At 48.2% G+C, this 20,037-nt stretch overlaps 1 protein-coding gene across 6 annotated transcripts in view; it reads right to left on the reverse strand.

Moving 5' to 3' along the window:
* LOC102447238 (unconventional myosin-X-like) overlaps positions 1–20,037 on the reverse strand; it is a 316,165-nt gene that overhangs the window by 147,591 nt on the left and 148,537 nt on the right. For all 6 annotated transcript variants that reach the window (XM_075914469.2, XM_089779563.1, XM_089779562.1 and 3 more), the window contains 3 exons: positions 4,381–4,461; positions 787–911; positions 390–504 (listed from right to left, as the gene is read on the reverse strand). In XM_075914469.2, the coding sequence (XP_075770584.2) occupies positions 390–504; positions 787–911; positions 4,381–4,461 (321 nt within the window). The remainder of the gene's footprint in view (positions 1–389; positions 505–786; positions 912–4,380; positions 4,462–20,037) is intronic.

Genomic DNA, 20,037 nt, shown 5'->3' on the forward strand with positions numbered 1-20,037 from the left:
GAAGGGGAATGAAGCTTTGTTTTGCAGTTCCACCCTAAAATCCAAAGTTAGCTCCGTTTGAGTCCTTTAAAACCAGCCTGGACAAAGCAATAACAAACATACAGCGGGAACCAATCCTGTGCTGCCCCAGGGGAGAAATGAAAAGGCTGCTGGGTCTCATCTAATCCATCTCCAAATATATAAGATGGGAAGCATCCGAGCCATTACAGATCAGCAGCACAGGCTCGTCAGTGACCTCAATGGGACGACTCTTCAGTGCTATTAGTTTACTTCCACCTGCCATTTATTGGCATGCTCCGTGGTATATCAGCTTTCCATTAAGCTCTCTTACAACAGAAGCAACTTCCCTCCCCTCACTCCATGGACCTTTTCCCACACTCTGCTAGTACCTTGTTTTTACCCAGCTGCCACTGGCTCCTGGTGCTGTCGTACATCTGTAGGAAATCTGCACATGTAAGCTTGGCATTGTCTGGGACACTCAGATCCTTCATGAGCATCTTGTACCTGAGAACCAAACACAATCTCTTGACGTACAATATGAACGATACTATCTGCTACATGTCTAGCGTGCTTCAGAACATCCTCTTCCCATTCCTCCTTCCTCAGGTTCTATTAATTGCCTCCCTTCTTCCTCCAGTCTAGACACTTCCACTTTGACTTCTTGTCCACACACCATGGATGATACGGAAACACCACAACAGGCATCCAGTGGCAGTGATAACAAGCAAAGAGAAAAGGAACATCCCAGCCCACAGCATGCCCTCCCACATCCACGTTACCCGTTACCTGCTGAGGAAATCCTGGAACAGACGCCGTACGGGGAAGCCTGCTCGTCGCACTTTCACTGTCTCCAGCATCCCAGAGTACCGGAGTTGGTTCAGAACTACATCTGGGTTAAAGAGGTTTGGTGCCTAAGAAAAGACCAAGATTAGAGGGGGAAAAAAAAAACAAGAGAAAAAGAAACCTCTAAGCAAGCAGTAACACCAGACTTAACCGTGTGCCTGCTGCCACGTGTCTGCTTCCCCAAGTGTTGCAAGGGGCACCAAGATACACACCCACTGCTCCCTGGAAACTTAGCCCCACATATTAAGGGCCTTCCCTGAAAGATGGGTCAGCACCGGCACAGAGACTGGAGGGAGCCAAGTGCACCCCTATCAACAGTCAACTGCAGCATCTTCCATAACTCGGAATGTGGCAGGGAAGTGGGCAATGAACTGTGCTGAGCCACCAGGCCGATGCAGAAAAATGCTCTGTCCTCACCTGAGCTCTGGTGTAGCTGGGAGAGCAGTGAGAGAGAAGGCACCAGGCTTCCCACCCACCCAATGCAACAGCAGTGGCCAGTAGCCCCGAGGCACAACTGCAGGCATGCCTGCTGCCTTCACAGCTCAGCTGGATGGATGAGAATCCAAGGGAGAGCCAAATGCATCCCTGAAATAATGGCGCTAACAGGCAGGAAGGAGCTTCTGTACTGGGGCAAGGGCTTGCAGATGGCTCGCCCCTAGCATACTGACTGAGGGACATCAAACAATCCTGCCCCTAGCTGAGTTCTTCATCTAGTCTGGGCAAGAGTCCTCCTTCCTTGCTGCTACCTTTTCAATATCTTCCAAGGAAACTTGCTGCTTTAGAGAGAGCTAATCGGAAGCACCTTCACTCCTCCCCTGTTACTGCAACAAAGCTTTATCTTCCTCTTGGTTCCAGTCAGCAGCTCTGCAGGCGGACTTCTCCTGCAACAAGGCCCTCTTTGGGGAAGGACCATTACTACAGGCTTGTCGCTTTTTCTCCCTTTCCCCAGGGCTCCTCTGTTCTCTCCCTACCCTCATCTCTAAGGCCACGTACCCACTTGCTCCAGTGTTGGATCTTCTGGCATTTGATTTAGCAGGCCTAGTAAAGACTTGCTAAATCAAATGTTGAGGGCACCCCCATTGGTGCTGCTATTTCTACTCCTCATGAGGAGGAAAAGAAGTCAACGGGGCTGTTTCTCCCATCAACCTCCCACTGTGAGGATGGCGCCAAAGCTTGACTTAAGGTATGTCATCTCCAGCTATGGTTTTTACATAGCTGGAATTGCGTACCTTAAGCCAAGCTTCTTGTGTAGCATGGTACTGGCCTAAGAGACAAGGAATTGGGGCTGATGGATTTTCTGAGTTGACAAAAACAAAATGAGGCAAAAACATCTTTGCGCCATGAAAGCAAATCTAGCTGGTACCATGGAGCATGGCCACAGTGCAATGTGCTTCAGAGCTGGCCACTGGGCAGGGATGCTGCTGTACATGTCACAGATGAACGGCAAATTGAATGGCCCAGTAGCAAGGCCATTGATTTTGGGGAAAATTAATAAAGAGAAGTAGGAAATGGGGGACACAAAGAACCCTTGACATCTGCTTAGCAGACCCACTGCTTCAAGCTATAGATCAGAGACATGGCCGCTAGCATGAATTAATACCTTGGTATGGGAGGCAATGGGTTAGGGTGAGGCATAACAGTGGCAAGAGGGGAAGAGAAGCAATAAGGGATCTGGAACAGGAAGCCTTGGCAAGGGCAGAGGGTGGAGGCATTCCCCTGACTCCCTGAAATGGAGAGAGAGGGGGACGAGGAAGAGCATGCAGGGAGCTGGCAGGAATGAAGGGTGCAAGGAGACCCAGATGTGTGCAATGCACTTGGCCTACAGGAGCTAGGACGTGAGCAATCCCCTAATTTACAACGTATATCCAAGTTTGCAGAGAAGACCCTCACTCCACAAAACATTAATGAGAATCATTCTCCCCCTTTATCCCACTGCAGGCAAGGCACAGACCACGGCCCTGCTTCCAAGCCACTGTGGCGGGAGCAGTCCTCACACGCCAGGCCTACGCTCACACAAGCACAGGGCGTGGCGGAAGCAGTGCTCACATGCCAGGCCTACGCTCACACAAGCACAGAGCGTGGCGGGAGCAGTGCTCACACGCCAGGCCTACGCTCACACAAGCACAGGGCGTGGCGGGAGCAGTCCTCACACGCCAGGCCTACGCTCACACAAGCACAGGGCGTGGCGGGAGCAGTGCTCACATGCCAGGCCTACGCTCACACAAGCACAGAGCGTGGCGGGAGCAGTGCTCACACGCCAGGCCTACACTCACACAAGCACAGGGCGTGGCGGGAGCAGTCCTCACACGCCAGGCCTACGCTCACACACACACAGAGCGTGGAGGGAGCAGTCCTCACACACCAGGCCTATGCTCACACACACACACAGAGCATGGCGGGAGCAGTGCTCACACGCCAGGCCTATTCTCACACAAGCACAGGGCGCAGCGGGAGCTGTGCTCACACGCCAGGCCTATTCTCACACAAGCACAGGGCGCAGCGGGAGCTGTGCTCACACGCCAGGCCTATTCTCACACAAGCACAGGGCGCAGCGGGAGCTGTGCTCACACGCCAGGCCTATTCTCACACAAGCACAGGGCGCAGCGGGAGCTGTGCTCACACGCCAGGCCTATTCTTTCACACGCACAGAGCGTGGCGGGAGCAGTGCTCACACGCCAGGCCTATTCTCTCACACACACAGAGCGTGGCGGGAGCAGTGCTCACACGCCAAGCCTATTCTCTCACACGCACAGGGCGTGGCGGGAGCAGTCCTCACACGCCAGGCCTATTCTCTCACACGCACAGGGCGTGGCGGGAGCAGTCCTCACACGCCAGGCCTATTCTCTCACATGCACAGAGCGTGGCGGGAGCAGTGCTCACACGCCAGGCCTATTCTCTCACACACACAGAGCGTGGCGGGAGCAGTGCTCACACGCCAGGCCTATTCTCTCACACACACACAGCGTGGCGGGAGCAGTGCTCACACGCCAGGCCTATTTTATTCTCACACAATGGGGAAGTTGGATGCATTGCTCTCTAATTTAAAAAGACTCATGGTCGAGCTCAAAAAGGCCCTGAGCAGCATGTCCACCAGCCCCCTGCACTGTCTCTTCTGCATGAGGCCCTGCCCTGGCCCCATCTCCACTCCACTCCTTCCCCCCACTGGCAGTGCCCGGGACAACCTCAAATCCCAGACAGCCCTCCAACTGCCAAAGTAGTCCCAAGCTCTGACCAGCCCACTGGCACCCACAGCAACCCCAAACCTCAGGCCAGCCCACAAACGCCCAGGCCAGCTGGCCCCACAGTGCTCAGAGCAGGACAGGGGACCCTGAGCCCAGCTGGGGGGCAGGCCCTGAGCCCAGACTGCCCAGAGGAGCACCAATCCCTGCAGTGGAGAGCATTAGCAGAGGCTTGCTCCTTTACCTGCCAACTATGCAAGAGGCAGAATTTCTTCCCCCGTATCCTCATGCTGGGTTCAGGGAGATGTCCTTCATCCACCCCCACCCCACATCACCAAGTCATCGGGGCAGGACTCACCTTTTCCATGTTTGGTTTGATGCAGCGAATGAAGAATGGATTGGAAGTGCTGAGTGTGGCCATCAAGGAATGGAGAGAGTCCTGAAAAAACAAAACCAAATCAGAAAAGCAGTCATTCCGGCAGGGACTGGGGTCTATGGGCTCCCTGTCCAAGAACAGGGGACTCTTCAGCAACCCACACCTCCATTCTCTCCTCCTGCATGCTTCTTCTAAAAGTAACACTTTCATTTTTTTTTTTAAATCACACCTCTTTGAAAAATGTTTGCCTGCTGCTAGACACAGATTGCAAAGCCTTAAACTCACTCAATGGCATTTTTTTGTCTGCCGGGTAGGAACTTTCCACATTTCAACCAACTGATTCCAAAATATCAAGAAGTGTTTTAGCCATCAACGATTTTGGTGAAAGTTGGAAAAGCCCAAGGGGATAAATAAGGAACACCCAGAGCTCAGAAACTGTGTAGAGAGCACAGAACATATTGATGGTGACCATTAAAACCTGCACAACATGCACTTTTTGCATATTATCACCTCTCCCAATACAGTTTAAAAGATGGACATCCTGAAAGAGAAAGAAACAAAGAGAGAAAGACCAAGGGCTATAAGGGTGCACAAAGGACCCCTGGTGGGAAGGGAACAAACTGTTACTATCCTACTGTAATTATTTTTCGAGATGTGTTGCTCATGTCCATTCCAATGTAGGGGTGTGTACACCATGAGGACAGTCACTAGAAACGGTCTTCCTAGTGGTATCTGTTGCATGTCTCTGGCACTGAGGTGCCACTTACTCATAGTACTAACATAAAGGGTCCTTCTGATGCTGCGCCCCTTCGGCTCCCTTTTTTCAGTTAACTCCAACAAGCCGGGAAAGGAGGGCGGCTCCCTCCCCAGGGACATGCAGCTCACAAAGCACAGTCACAGAGGGTAAGAGGAGGTTACTCACCTCGTGTAACTCACATTCTTCCCTGGGGGTGCTCCACATCAGGTGTAGAGTGTCCCAGTGCCTCTGGACAGAGTTTTGCTAGCCGTGCCTCAGCGGGGGCCGTGCATGCGCAATGCGCAATGCACGCAAACTCCCTGACTAGCTATGCGCAGGCGCGGTCCTCCCACCCTGCCTCCCTTCAGTTCTTTCTCTAACTGGAACTGGGCGGAGGAGTGTGATTGACAAGATTGCTTTTACTTTATTTCACTTATTTATATTGATAGGTTTCTGAAGTATAGGGGAGGAAGAGAGGGTAATGGAGCATCCCCAGGGACACTCATCAGATACAGGAGGTGAGTAACCTCCTCTCCTTCGGGAGATGTCCCTCGAACACTGTGGCGTAAAGGACCCGAGGAAAGCGAGTAGTGTTTCGCCAAAGTGTGATCCGTGGACCATGTTGCTGCTGCACAAATGTCCGCCAGTGGACTGAGGCAGCAACTGGCCTCAGAGAGTGTGCTCGGATTGGAGCAGGTGCCGGTAATTATTAAGTGAGTAGCCGGTATTAACACACTCGTATCCTTTGAGATGATATTCTCTCTCCCACGTTATGGTTAGCAATGGAAACAAACAGGTGAGGAAAGGACCTGAATGACACATTCTGTCAATGTAGAAAGAAAGAGCTCTTTTGACATTGTGCTTCAAAGGCATTGGAATGGGGCTTTGGGAAAAACACAGGTAGGTATATTGTCTGATAGATGTGAAAGGCCATTAGTATCTTAGGTAAAAAATTGGGGTGTGGCCGCATGGTCACACTGTCTTTAAGAAAAATAGTAAATGGTGGACTGGACATGAGAGCGGCCAGTTCGCTTATCTGCTTGCTAATGTGATAGCCTCTAGGAACGCTGTTTTAAGCGTTAAGTGGAGTAAGGAGCATGTGGCCATAGGTTCAAAGGGCAGTTTTGCTAAGGTTGCCAGAGCCAGGTGGAGGTGCCATTGTTCTTGTGGGGATGACACATCAGGGTATAGAGCTTGCAGGCCCTTCAAAAACCGTTTTGTCATGGGGTGTGCAAACAAAGTGGTGTCATGCAGCGGTACATGGAATGTTGTTATGGCTGGCAGGCGCACTCTTACTGTGGCCAATGATAGAATAGACTGCGTCAGGTGCAGTAAGCATTCCAATATTATCGGGAGTGGGGCTGTTTGCACTCACAGGCCCAGTGTGTAAACCACGTCAATTTACTGATATATGTTTTTCTTTTGCAGGAGCTCTGCTGTGCAGAAGAACTTCCTGGACTTGTTGGGAGCACTGGAGCTCTATGCCAGTGAAGCACTGAGGTGCCCGCTTTTAGATGGAGCATCCAGAGTTGAGGGTGAGGTGTGCTGATTTGCGGGTGACAGAGGATGTAAGGTACTTGTGATAATGTGATTGCATTGCATTGTGTCATCCTGAATAACAGAGGGAAGCAAGGCTGTCGCAGCCAGCATGGAGCTATGAGGATGATCTTCGCTTTGTCCCTCCTTATCTTTATGATGACCCTGTTCAGGAGGGGGAATGGAGGGAATGCGTATAGTAGGGGTGCATTCCATGAGTGACAGAGCGTCTCCTAGGGAGTGTTTGCCCATGCCCGCTCTGGACGAATACATCGTGCATTTTCTGTTGGATCTGGTGGCAAACAGATCTATGCAAGGGTGGCCCCACTGGCTCAATATTCCTCGCAAGATTGTATGGTCCATCTCCCATTCGTGTTCCTGGGGGAGGGCCCTGCTTAGGGCATAGGCTGTTGTATTGAGAGCCCCAGGTATATGGCATGTGGATAATTGGATATCTTGTGCTATTGCCCAGTTCCGAAGGACTATGGCTTAACTGCACAGGGGCTGTGACCATGTTCCGCCTTGTCGGTGTACATAAAACATGGATGCCGAGGTGTCCGTGAAGACACAGACGTATGTTCCTTTCACCTAAGGGAATAGCTTTTTGACAGGCTAGGCGGACGGCTCTGAGTTCTATGATATTTATGTGCAGAGCACGTTCCGCGGGGGACCACAGTCCTTAAACTGTTCTCCCTTCTCCGTGAGCGCCCCAGCTTGTGAGCGAGGTGTCCGTGGTGATGACCACTGTAGGCTCTGTGGATTGGAAGGGGTGTGCCTGTAGTTAGATTGGACACCTCTGTACACCATTTTAAGGAAGCTTTGACTGATGGAGGCATAGTTAGCCTCTTTGTCACTGAATGAATGTTCAGTTTGTACTGCGTTAGGAGCTAGCCTTGGAGACACCTCACAAATAGCCTCGCATTGGGTACCACAGGGTTGCAGGAAGCCATATGGCCTAAACGTCAAAGGCAGTTGAGTGCGGTGACTCTCAGCATGTCCTGTAGGGATAATGCCAGGAGGCTGATGTGAGTAGCTCTGTCGGGAGAGAGGGAGGGAGGCTTTGGCTGTGACAGAGTTGAGGTGTGCCCCAATAAATTGGATGGTCTGCGAGGGGGTAAGCATTGATCTGGGGTGGTTCACTAGAAGTCTTAAAGAATGAAGACAGCCTAGCACCATGTGAGAAGTCTGGAGGTGTGCCTAACGTAGTGAATACAAGCAGAGAGAGGGTAAGTTTAGAAGATAGGATACACAAAGAACAAGTTAAAAATCACTTAGGAAAGTTAGATGTCAGCAAGTCACCAGGTCCTGATGAAATGCATCCCAGGATACTCAAGGAGCTGATAGAGGAGGTATCTGAGCCTTTAGCTATGATTTTTGAAAAATCATGGCAGACAGGGGAGATTCCAGAAGACTGGAAAAGGGCAAATATTGCGCCCATCTATAAAAAGGGGAATAAGAACAACCCAGGAAACTACAGACCGGTCAGTTTAACGTCTGTCCCAGGGAAGATAATGGAGCAGGTAATTAAGGAAATCATATGCAAACACTTGGAAGGTAATCAAGTGATAGGGAATAGCCAGCATGGGTTTGTGAAGAACAAGTCATGCCAAACTAATCTGATAGCTTTCTTTGATAGGATAACAAGCCTTGTGGATAAGGGAGAAGCGGTGGATGTCATATACCTAGACTTTAGTAAGGCATTTGATACGGTCTCGCATGATATTCTTATTGATAAACTAGACAAATATAACTTAGATAGGGCCACGATAAGGTGGGTGCATAATTGGCTGGATAAACGTAGTCAGAGAGTTGTTGTTAACGGTGCTAAATCCTGCTGGAAAGGGATAACACGTGGAGTTCCGCAAGGGTCTGTTTTGGGACCCGGACTGTTCAATATCTTCATCAATGATGTAGGTATTGGGATAGAGAGTACGCTTATTAAGTTTGCAGATGATACCAAACTGGGTGGGGTTGCAACTTCTTTGGAGGATAGGGACATAATTCAAAATGACCTTAGCAAGTTAGAGAAATGGTCAGAGGTAAACAGGATGAGGTTTAATAAAGAGAAATGCAAAGTGCTCCACTTAGGAAGGAACAATCAGTTCCACACATACAAGATGGGAAGCGACTGTCTAGGAAGGAGCATGGCGGAAAGGGATCTAGGGGTCATAGTGGACCACAAGTTGAATATGAGTCAACAGTGTGATGCTGTTGCAAAAAAAGCAAATATGATTCTAGGTTGTATCAACAGGTGTGTTGTAAGCAAAACTCGTGAAGTCATTCTGCCGCTCTACTCTGTGCTAGTTAGGCCTCAGCTGGAGTACTGTGTCCAGTTCTGGGCGCCACATTTCAAGAAAGATGTGGAGAAATTGGAAAGGGTACAGAGAAGAGCAACAAGAATGATTAAAGGTCTAGAGAACATGACCTATGAAGCCAGGCTTCATGAACCGGGCTTGTTTAGTTTGGAAAAAAGAAGATTAAGGGGGGACATGATAGTGGTTTTCAAATATCTAAAAGGGTGTCACAAGGAGGAAGGAGAAAATTTGTTCCTCTTGGTTTCTGAGGACAGGACAAGGAGTAATGGGCTTAAAGTGCAGCAGGGGAGGTTTAGATTGGACATTAGGAAAAAATTCCTAACTGTCAGGGTGGTCAAATATTGGAATAAATTGCCAAGGGAGGTGGTGGAATCTCCCTCTCTGGAGATATTTAAGAACAGGTTAGATAGACATCTGTCAGGGATGGTGTAGACGGAGCTTGGTCCTGCCTTGAGGGCGGGGGACTAGACTCGATGACCTCTCGAGGTCCCTTCCAGTCCTATGATTCTATGATTCTATGAGTGTGTTGATGGCACTCATGTCTGGACCTTGCTTTGACTAGGCAGTCATCCAAGTAGGGATATATGGTCACTCCCTGTCTCCTGAGGTGGGCTATGACTGCCACTAGGACCTTGGAAAATACTCTCAGAGATGTAGAGAGTCCGAAGAGTAGGACCATGTACTGAAAATGGTTTGGACCCATGTGTCTGAGGTAATTAGTGATGAAGGAAGAGGGTTGCATCAGGAGGCCAGCCGCATAGTGACAGCTGTAGCCATCGTTCTTATGGATGTCTGTGCTGCATCGAGAGCTTCTTGCAATGCTAGACGCGAAAACTGACTGCCCCTCAGAAACAATGGCTTTGAAATGTGCATTTTGGCTTTTGGGCAGATCAGCAATAAACATGTTTATTTTCATGGGATTGTTATGATAGCATTTACTAAGCAGGGCTGGATAAATTGCTACCCTCAGCTGGAGTGTGACTGAAGCATACACTCTTTTACCAAACGAGTCTAATCTTTTATTTTCTTTGTCAGATGGGGTTCAGCAATTTTGGTGCTTGTTTGTTTGCTGTGCAGCGTCCACCACAAGAGAATTGGGGGCGGGGGAAATGTGTGAAGAGAAATTCAGCTTGTAGGATATTAGTGAGTTCATGGGGAGTATCCTGTTCTTCCTCCACAGGGATATTTAGATCTTGTGCAACTCTTTTAAGTAAGTTTTGGAAAGAGGAAATGTCCTCCAAAGAGGTAGAATTGCCTCCCCTGTATCAGCTAATGGTGTTGTAGGAGCCAAAGATCCCATCGCTGACATAGGGGAATATTGGCTCTCATTATCACTCCTCCTAATGTGTCTGTGAGGAGATTCTGTAGATCATGAGTCTTATCTATATGTTTAATTTTAAATGGTCTCTTTCTGTGCTGTTCTGGTGGTTAATTCCACATTTGCCACTGTGGAGGGTACACCACGGGCAGGGGCATCCACAGATAGGGAGCCCAGGGAGTCATTTGCGCTCTGATACGGTCCAGTTGCAAGTGACTGTGTCCCCAGAGACCCTTTTGAATCAGGGAGCAGTTGTGATGAAAAGCACCAAAATCCTCTCCCTCTTCATGTGAGAGGGGAGATGGCGGATCGGAGTCATCAGAAAGCTGTGACTAAATGTGTCTGTCTTCATTCAAAGTGAAGAGATGACTCAATCTGCCAGACTTTATTCTCCCTGTACGTGATCAGGGGAGTTTGTGATGTGGGAGGCTGCGCTAGCTGAGAGGAGCCCGTTTATCCCAGAGCTAAGAAGGAGAGCTATTGCCCCTAATAGTTGAGAGGAAGGGGCAGTATTGACTGAGTGCTCTATCTCTTCTCTAGGTGCCATCACGAGAGGCTAAGGTACTGGTGGAGCTACCATAATGGTCAGCATTACCAGGGTTTCTGAGACTGGCACAGAATGGCCTGTTGCCTCTTGTGAGGGCAGCGTTTGAAGAGCTTTCTGGCTCATTACACTGTTCACCCAAAGTATCTGGGCAGTCAAACGTGCTCAGATGGTTCTTATCTGAGTGCTCTGACTTTTTTACCTCAGAATGCCTCTGGTGGGTTGCTGAGGTAACGAACTTGCCCTTCTCTAGGGGAGAGAAGAGTTGCATCAATGTGCAAGTCTTTATTCTCCCTGTAGGTAATCAGGGAAGGTTGTGATGCGGGAGGCTGCACTAGCTGAGAGGAGCCCGTTTATCTCAGAGCTAAGAAGGAGAGCTATTGCCCCTAATAGTTGAGAGGAAGAGGCAGTATTGACTGAGTGCTCTATCCCTTCTCTAGGTGCTGTCATGAGAGGCTGAAGTACCGGTGTAGCTGTCATTGGGGTCAGCGTTACCGGATTTGATGAGGCTGGCACAGAATTGCACTTTGCCTCTGTCACTGTCAGTGCAGTGTTTCAAGCGCTTTCAGGCTTACTACGCTGTTTGCCCGAAGTACCTGGGCAGCCAAACATGCTCAGACGGTTCTTGCCTGAGTGGTCTGACTTTTTTCTCTCAGACTGCCTCTTGGTGGGTTGCTGAGGTCAAATGATCCTGCCCTTCTTTTAGAGAGCTTAGAGTTATCTTTGTTAGGCATTAAGCCGTGCCCAGAGTCTGGGTCAGAGGCATGTCTTTTGTCGTTGTCATTATGGAGCTTTTTCAATACAAGCTCCTTCTCCCAGTGAGACCTGAGTCTCATTTTGACACAGTGGGGGCAGTCTCTGCGCGAATGAGAGCTCCCCAGATATTTGAGGCAGGAGACATGCCCATAGAGGCAGACACCGCGCCACTGCAGAGCGTGCAGCGTTTGAAGCCGGGAGAGCTCACACTGGCTTGTATGCTGAAGTGGCAGTTCAAACCCTGCACTCCTTTTTTTTTTTTTTTTTTTAACTAGTACTAATTTAATCTAAATAACAAGAAACAGTGAAAGACTTAACCAAAAACTAGTAACTAACTAAAAACTAACTCCTCTAACATCTAAGTGTGCTGAGGAGAGAAGAGCACTGCTGCATTTCGTTCGCAGCCAGGGACAGTAGAAAGGAACAGAATGGGGGCGTGGGGCCGCACCTGCATATAGCTAGTCAGGGAGTTTGCGCGCCGCGCGTGCACAGCCCCTGCTGAGGCACTGCTAGCTAAACTCCATCCAGAGGCGCTGGGATGCTCTACACCTGATGTGGAGCACCCCCAGGGACGTCTCTCAAAGGAGAACCATCTTATCTTCAAGAGATTGCACACGTTTACTCCAATACAGGTGACTCCTAAACAGTTGTGTAAGAGGTGGGCTTGGAGTTCATGGACATACTAACTGAAAAAGTGCTCAGCCAACACTGGTGTCATCCCTGGCGTGTTGAGTGAAGGCAGAGTGCAGAGAATGTGCACACCGATGCAGAATTTGCCACTCTGCAGATGTCCTGAAAGGGATTTACCCCAGGAAAGCAGCCAAGGTAGACTGCCATCTTGTAACACGTGTGAATGCACAATGGGATACAGGATGAGATTCTCTGAGTGGAGGTAGTGAATCCTTTCGTGGTCTACGCTACCATTATGAACAATGGGGTAGATCTTTGGAACAGCTTGGTCCTTTCTCCATAGAATGGTAGGGCCCTCATAACATCTAGAAAGTATAGATGTTGCTCCTCCTATTTTCACAGGACTTCAGGAGATTTCTGGAGTGCAGTGGATCTGCAAAACCACTTTTGGGAAGAAAGCAGGGTGCAAATGCAACTGCTTCTTATCCTTAAAGAAAATCATGTATAGGTACAAAACACAAATAGAAAAATACAAAATCATGTATTTGTACCTTCATGAAGGTACAAATCTCTAAAATTCTACTGGCCAAACTGATGGCTACTAAAAAGGCCACCTTTCGCAAAAGGCAAATTAACAAGTATGGTGATAGAAATGTAGCCGTGTTAGTCTGGGGTAGTTGAAGCAAAATGCAGGACAATGTAGCACTTTAAAGACTGAGGAAGTGGGTCTGGCCCACGAAAGCTCATCATCTAACAAGTATGTTGCCAGAAGCTTGAACTGTGCTGTCCTGTTGGGATGCCCAGAGACCCAGATCAGGAGCTGAATGAAAGAACTAGAACTTTTTACTCCCTTAACAGTCACTGGTGCACACAGTCAGGTGGCAGGAGAGGGGAAAGGAGGGGAGGGGATGCACAGACTATCTGGACTGCAGACAAATCAAGCTTTCATGCTCATTTGCTGGAACCAAGGTGGGTAGACTCCAAGAAGTAATCAAAAACAAGAAGCTACCAGCCACTGTAAAATCCTGAATACCAAAACAATGGCCAACATGCAAACAGGCGTAACTCAGCCCATCAGCCCACTCTTTGCTGCGCATTGGGTTACCCACATTTGCCATCCTTCCCAGTCAAATACCTTTCTCTCCACATCATCCCATTTCATGCAGAGATGCTTGATGCCATTCAGAATTATTTGTTTTCATGTTATTTGTCATCTTCCTCTCTTCCTGCGTTTTCTGGCTGCTGTTTGTGGGCGGTACTTCCTAAACATTCTTTTTCCATGCTCCAGCTACCAATGTCTTCTTTTGTAGATTGTCTATGAGGGGGTTCCTTGCCCGGTAATTGTTCTACCTTTACTAGTTTCTCTCTGTTACTCTCAATATTTATGTCAGACATATGTGATGAAATGCAGCCAGCTTTTGCATATTTCTCTTGGTGCCATGTCTCACTGCTGAGTGTTATGATGGCAATAACGATCACTTTGTTCACTTTCAGTTTTGTCTTGAGGGAGGTGTTTTTGAGTCTTACAAATGCAGCATTTGCCTTCCTGATTTTTCTTACTTCCTTGAAGTTGATACCATTTTGGCTGATGGTACATCCAACATACATGAAATTGTCCATCTTCTTGTTTCACTCCTTCAATTTTGATTTATGTTCCTGTAATCCCCATTAACAGGACTTTATATTTCTTTGCATTGAATCCCAAACCTATCTTCTCCATTATTTCTTTTACCTAGTCTGTGCATTTTTGTAGTCCATTTGCATCTTCCTTGATGTTGTCAGCAAAGTCTAAAACAAATAGCTCTGAATTGTTCCATTTTAGGTCATATGTATCACTGTCACATTGCTTTAATCCATGGCTGATTACTAGCACGAACAGAAAAGGAGACAGGATGCACCCGTCTTACACCTATCTTGATGCTTTAAGACTAATGCTTCATTTTGAGTCGACGCAGACCGCCTTCATAATATCAGTTAATTTTGTTGGAATTCCACATTGTTTCACGTTTTACTCATTGTCTGTTTACATTATTGAATGCCTTTTGAAAGTCCATGAAATTAATGGCAAGACTGTCTTGGAATTCAGCTGCATTCTCAACAATCTGTCACAGGAGGAAAATAGTGTCTGTGCACAATCCCCCTTTTCTAAAGCCAGACTGTGATTCATGTACAATACTAACCAAACTTCCCTTCATTCTATTCAGGAGGGCTGTGGCTAACACTCTCCCGTCCTCCTCACCCCCTCTCCAATTTGAGCAACTGCTTAGATGACTTTTCTTTAGTAATTTGATAATACCACAGAGGGGCCATTTTTCCAGCATTTTCTCATATGTCCAGATTTTGTTGTAGATTGACTAATTCCACATCTTCACCTCCATATTTAAACATCGCAGGATTAATATAATCCAAATCACATGCCTTGTTATTTTTATTTCTGCAATGCTTTCTTAACTTTTATGCAAAATGAGACTGCCTATGTCTGTCTTAGTCACAGGTAGAAAATATTAGTACTAGACACAAGAGTATTCAGAGGAGCAGATATAAGGAGTGACCATTACTTGCTTAAAGCAAACATCAACTTGGAAGGAAGAAAGAGAAGAAAGGGAGAAAGGAAGAAAATAGATTCAGATCTTTCAAGATTGCAGGATGAGTACCAGGGTCAGGGACACATTAGAAGCTCCTACAGATCTTGAAGAAAACAAGGTGAAAAAATATTGGGATAATTTTGAAAGAGCTAAGCTAGAAGCAGCCTAAGAGATAATTGGTAGAAAGAGGGGAAGAACAGTGGACTGCAGAAGAAACATGGAAAGTTACAAATAAAAGAAGAAAACAAAAGGCTCTAATGCTGCAACACGTGACTGAAGAAATAAAACAAACCTACAGGAACTGACAAAACAGTAAAGAAACAATGCAAAAAAGAGAAGCAAAATTGTATAGGGAAGCTGAGGAACAAGGGGAAATAAACAATACAACAGTCTACATGATCTTGAAACAGTGTCCCAGTTAAAGGGAAACAAGGAGAAATTCTGAGAACAAGAAAGTAGATGGGTGGAAGACTTTAAAGCAGGGGTGGGGAACCTATGGCCTATACCCAGCTCATGACTTGCCTTCACCTGGCCCGCGAGGCTCACCCGAGCAGTCGGGAAAGCCAGCATTAGACATTGGAGCTCTAGCCATGCTCCGCAGCAGTAGGGGACCCTGAGCCTCACGGGCCCACTCAAGGCAAGTTGCGGGCCAGATCCCGCCCATGGGTTCTGCCTGGCAGGGGGAGGAAGCGGCTCTGCACGCTGCAAGAAAGCGCTTCTGGCAGGGGCTCAAGCCCCCATTGGCTGAGATTCTCAAGCAATGGAGGCAGCGGGGGGAGGGAGCAGTGCGTACAGCGAAAGCTTCCTTATACTGCGCAGTGCAGAGCCACCTGTACCCCCCGGGAGCTGCGCCAGGTAGGTGCAGCACTCCTGCCCTCTCCTCAGGGCCAGATTAACCATTAACCATTGGTCCGTCTGTGGTTAGGCCTCCTGGTCCAACAGGCTTCCAGGAGGCAGAAGCATGGGGAAAGCTGCAGAAGGATGGAGCAAGGTAGTGGAGCAGGGCAGAGCACCTGCCATCTGTGCTTCCTGCTACTCAGCAGCCACCCCCTTCCCCACCCCAGGACTCCTCCCGCCCCTCCTGGAGCCTGGAGCTCTCCTGCCAGTAGGAAAGACAAGGTAAAGCAGCCCCCTATGGGGAGCTCAGCTGGCAGCCTGCTGCTTCCATTCCCTTGGGTCTGTGTCTCCCTGGCAGGTTGCAGGAACAGAGACACCGCCCATCAGTGCCAGGCATGCTCCGGCAAACAGGGGTGGGGTGACCAGACACTCAACATCTGCTTACTATGACCCATGCAAGCGGCTTTGTTCCACACCCCAATTTCTCTGGAGCTCTAATACTGAACTGTACTAAAAATCAAAGAAATCATGTTCTCCTTGATATATTTTTCTGTATTGGGATGCAGCCAAGTTCCTTCCTTATACTCAGCCTCATTCCACGGGCCAACGTGGGGTAGCAAAGTGCGGGAGGAAGGTCATCTCGACACTCAGTGTTGGAGGCTTCTCCTTGCCCAGGCTCTCCCACAAGGATTTTAAATTCACTTTAGCCGGACTACGATAGAAAACAGATGGAATAGGCTCAGACAGGGCTCTGTCCCTTTGCCAGGTCTCCACAGTTCAGTCCATCCCAAAAGTACTTCACATTTGATGTCTTCTGAGTTTCATTCAAAAAGCTTAAAGTGAAATAATCCTGAAGCTAATAATTTTTTCTGCCCCAACTTCTTCCCCAGGTGGAAATGTTGGGTGAGCACAGGATGAGTGAGAGTGGAGAAGGGAAGAGAACAAGGGCAAATTCCAGCTGACAGTTACCTTAATGACATTAGGCCAGGGTCTGGGAGAATAGATTTCTGCACAAGAATAGATTCTGGTCCCTTCTGCTTTTTCACCTCTTGATAGGATATTCAGAATGTCATTCACTTTTCTCCCCACTGTCTGCTTGGTCCTTCACTCTCTACACCAGCCTAGTAAACAAACACCAGCAAGACTAACTAGGGAGGGACTAGAGCTCTTTCCTCCTCATCGTAGAAAAGCTGAAAGGCATCAGATTAAGTTTGTTTAATCTATGTATGCTGATTTCAAAGAGCTAACACGATAGCAGGAAAGCAGCCATGGGAGACCGCGGGTAGTGGCATTACAGGGCGCAAAACTGATAGCATTTCCTGTTGATCTGGGTAACAAACAGGCCTATCTGTGGAGTCTCCCACCATTTGAAAATCTCTTTTGTAATCCGAGTGGAGAAAGACCTGCTGAGGCAACCTGCTGTCTACTCCTGCTTTGCTGGGATGGGAGAAGCCTTGAGGTGGATTAAACATGCTATGCAGAGCTCCCACAGATGGCTTGCTTCCCAGCGCAAGAGGGCAGAATGGGCCTCCACCCTGCCTGCTGGTGTAAAATATGGCTGCTGCATGGTCCGTGAGGACCTCGTTCAGCGTGAGGCAAGAACCCCTGGCAAACTGGAGGGACTGTCCTGAGCTCTCGGAAAGGGCTCTCTCTGGAGACCAGAGACCTGGAGTTCTGAGGACACTAAGTGGTCCCCCCAATCCAGCTCTAATGCATCCAAAATCGGAGTTTGGGGTCACAAAAAGATCATTCCTGAACAAACTGTGCAATGGTTGGGCTGCCAATCCACAGAAACGAGGACTCAGAACGGTACAGTGAGAACCAAATCTAGATGGAGATGGGCAGGTGTGGCCAGCCAGGCCTGAAAAGGTCTGATGCACAGCCTCACATGTTGTGTGATGTCAGTGCATGATGCTACGTGGCCCAGAATCCTCAGACAGCTGCATGCTACTGTAACTAGGTTGGCCTTAAGAAACCTCAGCAGGACCACAATTACCTGAAACCAGTCTCCCAAAAGGGAGGCTCTGGCTTGAGTGGAGTCTAGTACCTCTGCGATGACTCTACGCTCTGCACTGGGATGAGGGTAGACTTTTGAGTGCTTTCTAGTAATCCTAGGGCCAGGAATGTTGACTGGATGAGGGGGATGTTGGACTCCATCGAGCCCCAGGCTGCCCTGTCACTAGTCAGTTATCGGGATATGGAGAGACATGCGATGCTCATCTCCTCGGGAAGGGCGCCATCACCGCCAAGCCATATTTGGTGCAGACTTGCAGTAAAGCCAGCACGCTGAACATGTGCACGGCCCGCCACAAACCCGAGGAACCTTCTGTGGCCTCAGAAACAGACATGTGGAAATATTCACCCTTCGAATTGCGGGCAGCAGACCAAGGCCCAGGATCCAGAGAGGTAGTGAAAGAGGCCAGGGACACCGTGTAGAACTCGATGTAGGAACTCCCTGGAAGTAGGGGAGGGCCCTACAGGTGCCCAAACCAGGCCCCACCCTTGGTCCACCTATTTTCCGAAGACCAGCTTTCACTCTGCCTCTTCCTCAAGGCCCTGCCCTTGTTCTCTCTCTTCCCTCCCAGTGCCTCTGGTCTAGAAAAATCTGAGCCCTTGCTTGGCTTTTGGAATCAGGAAACAACGGGAGCAGAACCCCTTTCCTTTCACGTTTTGTGGAACCTCTTCCAGGCTCCCACCTGAAGGAGAAATTGGACTTGCTGGACCAAGAATTGATCATGAGAAGGGGGTGGGGGGCACAAACCAAGTGTCTATCCCACTGCACCCAGTAGTCCGAGGGGACACCAGGGATCAGTTAACCAGTTAAAAGTTAGATTTAACTGGTTAACTGCTTAAGTGGGATCCTGTGGGTGAGGGGCCTGTCATGATTATGAGGGTTAGCCAGCAGCCTGGGGATTAAGGGGTTAACTACACCTAGCCAGAAGGAGTGACTAGTAGGAATGTAGGTGGGACTTTCAAACTGGGACAAAGGAATTTGGTTTTTTTTTCCTTCTCTCCCTTTTGTCTCTGGGAGTGAGTTCTCTGCAGCTACAGAGAGGGACAAGCATGTCTCTCTCTCTCTCTCCAAGACACCATTCTTCATTTTCTGTAAGTAGGGTAAAGTTTAGGTAGTTTCGTTAGGTTTTATTGTTTTAAGGATTGGGTATCGGATCTGAGATCTGGCACTGTTTAAAAGATGTTTTGGCTTTTCATTGTAACTATGGGTATGTCTACACTACAAAGTTAATTCAAACTAACGGACGTTAATTTGAATTAACTTTGATAGGCGCTACACTAGCGCTCCGCTAGTTCGAACTTAATTCGAACTAGCGGAGCGCTTAGTTCGAACTAGGTAAACCTCATTGTACGAGGACTAAACCTAGTTCGAACATACTAGTTCGAATTAAGGGGTGTGTAGCCCCTTAATTCGAACTAGTGGGAGGCTAGCCCTCCCCAGCTTTCCCTGGTGGCCACTCTGGCCAACACCAGGGAAACTCTATTGCCCCGCTCCTGGCCCCGGACCCCTTAAAGGGGCACGGGCTGGCTACGGTGCCCGTGCCAGGTACAAGCCTGCCAGCACCCAGCATGGCTTAACAACCACGTAAAAGAAGCAGAGAGAGATAGAGAGACATCTTTTAAAAAATAGAAGTCAAATCCTAGTGAGGTAAATAGAAAAGAGCATAAACACTGCCAAATGAAGTGTAAAAATGTAATAAGAAAAGCCAAAAAGGAGTCTGAAGAACAGCTAGCCAAAAACTCAAAAGATAATAATAAAATGTTTTTTAAGTATATCTCAGAAGCAGGAAGCCTGCTAAACAACCAGTGGGGCCCCTGGACAATCTAGATACAAAAGGACACAAAGACGATAAAGTCATTGTGGAGAAACTAAATGAATTCTTTGCTTCAGTCTTCATGGCTGAGGATAGGATACAAATCATAGTTAACAGTTCTGCAATTTCCCATTTGAGTTCTTTCAGAACTCGAGTGAATGCCATCCAGTCCCGGTGACTTGTTACTGTTAAGTTTATCAATTAATTCCAAAACCTCCTCTAATGACCCTTCAATCTGTGACAAGTCCTCAGATTTGTCACCTACAAAAGATAGGTCAGGTTTGGAATATCTGATAATCTGTATCCAATGACTGGAAGATAGCTAATGTAACACCAATATTTAAAAAGGGCTCTAGAGGTGATCCTGGCAATTACAGACCAGTAAGTCTAATGTCAGTACTGGGAAAATTAGTTGAAACAATATTAAAGAATAAAATTGTCAGACATGTAAAAGAACACAATTTGTTGGGCAAAAGTCAAGATGGTTTCTGTAAAGGGAAATCATATCTTACTAATCAATTAGAGTTCTTTGAAGGGGTCAACAAATGTGTGGAC

Source organism: Pelodiscus sinensis, chromosome 7 (genome assembly GCF_052426305.1).
Source record: "Pelodiscus sinensis isolate ZL-2025 chromosome 7, ASM5242630v1, whole genome shotgun sequence".
NCBI lineage: Eukaryota > Metazoa > Chordata > Testudines > Trionychidae > Pelodiscus > Pelodiscus sinensis.